The sequence below is a fragment of the Microplitis demolitor genome, chromosome 8, assembly GCF_026212275.2.
Source record: "Microplitis demolitor isolate Queensland-Clemson2020A chromosome 8, iyMicDemo2.1a, whole genome shotgun sequence".
Lineage (NCBI taxonomy): Eukaryota > Metazoa > Arthropoda > Insecta > Hymenoptera > Braconidae > Microplitis > Microplitis demolitor.
The window spans coordinates 10,400,622-10,404,367 of record NC_068552.1 but is presented as its reverse complement, the minus strand read 5'-3'; the positions used below and the strand labels follow the sequence as shown (position 1 = coordinate 10,404,367).

Genomic DNA, 3,746 nt, shown 5'->3' with positions numbered 1-3,746 from the left:
GTAAAGGTATCACTGCGCCGCAGTGTCATGCAACCAGTACCATTAATTTTGATTTAAACAAGTTTTGGGAGATTGAAGAATGCCCAACCACCAGCAAACTTACACCAGAAGAAGTACAGTGTGAACTTCATTTTCAGAAACACGTATCAAGAACACGCGATGGCCGATATATCGTAGCATTACCATTTAACCCAAACAGTCCTGACCTTGGAGAATCGTACCATCTCGCGTTAAAAAGATTAAAAGGTATCGAACGAAAATTAATGAATGACTCAGACTTAAAAGTTCAATATAATAATGTATTACAAGAATATTTAGACCTTAACCATATGTCACCAGTCAATGTTTCACCTTCAAATACACCTAATTATTACCTACCACATCACGCCGTGATAAAAAACAGCAGTATGACCACTAAAGTACGAGTTGTGTTTGATGGATCTGCGAATACAACTACCGGTGTATCGTTAAATGACGTATTATTCACTGGACCTACCATTCAATCTGATTTATTCTCATTATTAATACGTTTTAGAGAATACCCTACCGTTATAACAGGCGATATTGAAAAAATGTACCGACAATTTTTTATTAGAAAGGAAGACCGAAAATACCAACGCATTTTGTGGAGGAACAGCAATAATGAAATACAAACCTACGAGTTAGATACTGTAACCTTTGGGATTAGAACGTCTCCATACCTGGCTATTCGATGTTTACATCAATTAGCCGACGATGAAGGACAGCAGTTTCCTATAGCAGCAAAAGTTTTAAAAGAAGATTTTTATGTAGACGACTTACTCTCAGGAGCTGAAGATGTGGAAACGGCAATAAAAATTCGACAACAAGTCACACAAATCTTAAGAAGGGCCGGACTCACAATTCGTCAATGGGCCTCAAACAACTCTGCTGTATTAAAAGACATACCTCAAGAAAATATCAACCCTCATTTGCAGTTAGGTGACTCGACATTAAAAACACTTGGCATGTGTTGGGAATCCAGAACTGACAATATAATCTATACAGTTAAACCTATTGTATATTTAGAACAAACCAAAATCACCAAGCGAAACATTTTATCTGAAATTGCAAAAATATTTGATCCTCTCGGTTTATTAGCTCCAGTCATTATTTTAGCAAAAATTCTTATCCAAAAGTTGTGGGATGCAAAACTAGATTGGGATGAATCCTTACCTATCCAACTCTATACAGAATGGAAAACCTATTACACTCAACTGACTACATTGAACCAGGTATCATTTCCAAGAACCATTGTTAGATCGAATACAACACAACAACAATTGCATGGATTCTGTGACGCCAGTGAAAAGGCATACGGAGCCTGTATCTACCTACGAGTGACTGACCCTCAAGGAAAGATCCAGGTACTTCTAATATGTGCCAAGTCAAAGGTAGCCCCTTTAAAAACCATTACCATACCTCGACTTGAATTATGTGAAGCTCAACTGTTATCATCTTTAATGAAAGCAACAACCACTGCATCGAAAATGACCTTTGACAATATACATTATTGGACCGATTCTACCATTGTTCTTAACTGGTTAAATACCTCACCACATCAGTTAAAAACATTTGTATCCAACCGAGTTTCAGACATTCAAACAAAAACTGATGTTAAATCATGGAGACATGTTCCGACAAAAGACAATCCAGCAGATCTTGTATCAAGAGGAGTTTTACCAGCTGACTTTACCTCAATGAACATCTGGAAACATGGGCCATCTTGGCTAAGAGAACCGACCGAAAAATGGCCTACGTATCAATTACCATTGTTAAAAGAAATACCTGAGCAACGGAGAGCTACCTGTTTAGTAATCACACCTCATAAGTTTGTCGACCTTACCAGATTTTCAAGTTATAATCGTATGATCCGTTCACTAGTTTATTGTCTCAGATTTGGCCAACGTTGTAAAGTAAACGGTCCTTTAACTATAAAAAAATTACGTGATATGGAGATTCGGATTATAAAAGCTGTACAGCAACAAGCCTTCGCGAAAGAAATAAAAGAATTACAAGAATCTGGAACTCTCACCCATGATACCGTAAAAATAGTAAAATTAACTCCAAAATTGGATGACCAACAAATCATGAGAGTAGGTGGACGGTTATCTTCATCAGACTTACCCTACAGCACAAAACATCCCATCATTTTACCAAAATTAATCATGTTACCAATATAATTATTCAACATTACCACAATCTACATTTGCATACCGGATTCCATCAAACATTATATTTACTACGACGTAAATATTGGATTATCGATGGAAGAAGTCAAGTTTTCAAGGTTCTGAAAGGATGCCTACAATGTTGGAAAACAAAACCTCCAACCCCTAATTACCTCATGGGGGACTTACCCAGGCAACGAGTCACTCCCTCACGTCCTTTCAGTCAAATTGGAGTCGATTACTGTGGACCATTTCTTCTGAAAGAGAAGAAATATCGTAATAGAAAAACAATAAAATCGTACGTTGCCGTATTCGTATGCTTGTCTATAAAAGCTGTCCATTTAGAATTAGTTACCGATCTGTCCTCCGAAGGTTTCATTGCAGCATTGAGACGCTTCGTTTCTCGACGCGGTTTATGCCAGGACATCTTTAGTGATAATGGAACTAACTTTGTAGGAGCTAACAACATTTTGAAAGAATTAACCGCAGAGCTTCATGCTACTGATGCTCAAGATAAAATCAATGCTTACCTAACTAACAAGGGCATTCAGTGGCATTTCATACCACCACGGGCACCTCATGTGGGGGTTTATGGGAAGCTGCAGTGAAAAGCTTTAAACGTCATTTGACCCATGTTGCAGGTCTAGAAATGCTGTTTACCTATGAACAATTTAATACCCTAATAACCGAGATTGAAGCCATATTGAATTCGCGCCCTCTTACTCCCATTTCCTCGGATCCCAACGATCCCATAGTCCTTACACCTGGTCATTTTTTGATCGGTGATTCACTAACCAACTTACGCGACCGAAATTTCACTGATGTTCCTACTAATCGTTTAAACACTTGGGAACATATCCAAAAGGTCAAACAAGATTTTTTGAAACGGTGGAGACGTGAATATCTCACTGAAATAATCCAACGAACCAAATGGACAAAATCAGAGCCTAATATCACCGTTGGGACAGTGGTCATTCTGAAGGAGGACTACCTACCCCCTTCACAATGGGCCTTGGGACGAGTCATCGAGTGTTTACCAGGTGACGACGGTGTTGTAAGAACCGTCAAAGTGAAAACCGCGAAATCCTCATTTATTCGTAATTTATGACAGGCAAACTAAAGTAGTTGAGAGTGTCAAATAATCCCTTTAATGACCTAGACGAACCTTCGACACAAACGGACGAACTTTTTACAACCCATCTGTTTATCAGATGGCGACCAGACTTTCGATTTAACAACCTTCTCACATTTAGTTTAAACAATTTTTTTTTTTTTAATAAATAATACCCTTTCCAGACTCCTTTTATTTAACAACAATTCCCCAACTCCGGTAATTTTGCACCAATCAAAAACAGAAATACCCTTCCCGAAACGGCACACTCTGACTGTTGAGAGTTTGACTTAAAAATTGAACAAGCAGTTACTGACGAAACCTCTGACCACGCTCGCCGAGCGCCTTATACCTGACCGTGACCGACCTTCATACCGATCTAAGTATTGTAAACCTAACGTCAATTCTCAATTTAATAAAGCATTATAAAACGAAATATTTGTGAT

At 38.3% G+C, this 3,746-nt stretch overlaps 1 protein-coding gene across 1 annotated transcript; it reads left to right on the top strand.

Moving 5' to 3' along the window:
• The first annotated feature begins 329 nt into the window (after positions 1–329).
• Positions 330–2,201, top strand: LOC103568535 (uncharacterized). Its single transcript, XM_008545441.3, has one exon. It carries the CDS (start codon positions 330–332, stop codon positions 2,199–2,201), a length of 1,872 nt encoding a protein of 623 aa, XP_008543663.3.
• The last annotated feature ends 1,545 nt before the right edge of the window (positions 2,202–3,746 follow it).

Bases quoted from the DNA above. Each gene is read 5' to 3' on its own strand.
- LOC103568535 (XM_008545441.3), top strand. From the start codon at position 330: ATGTCACCAGTCAATGTTTCACCTTCAAATACACCTAATTATTACCTA.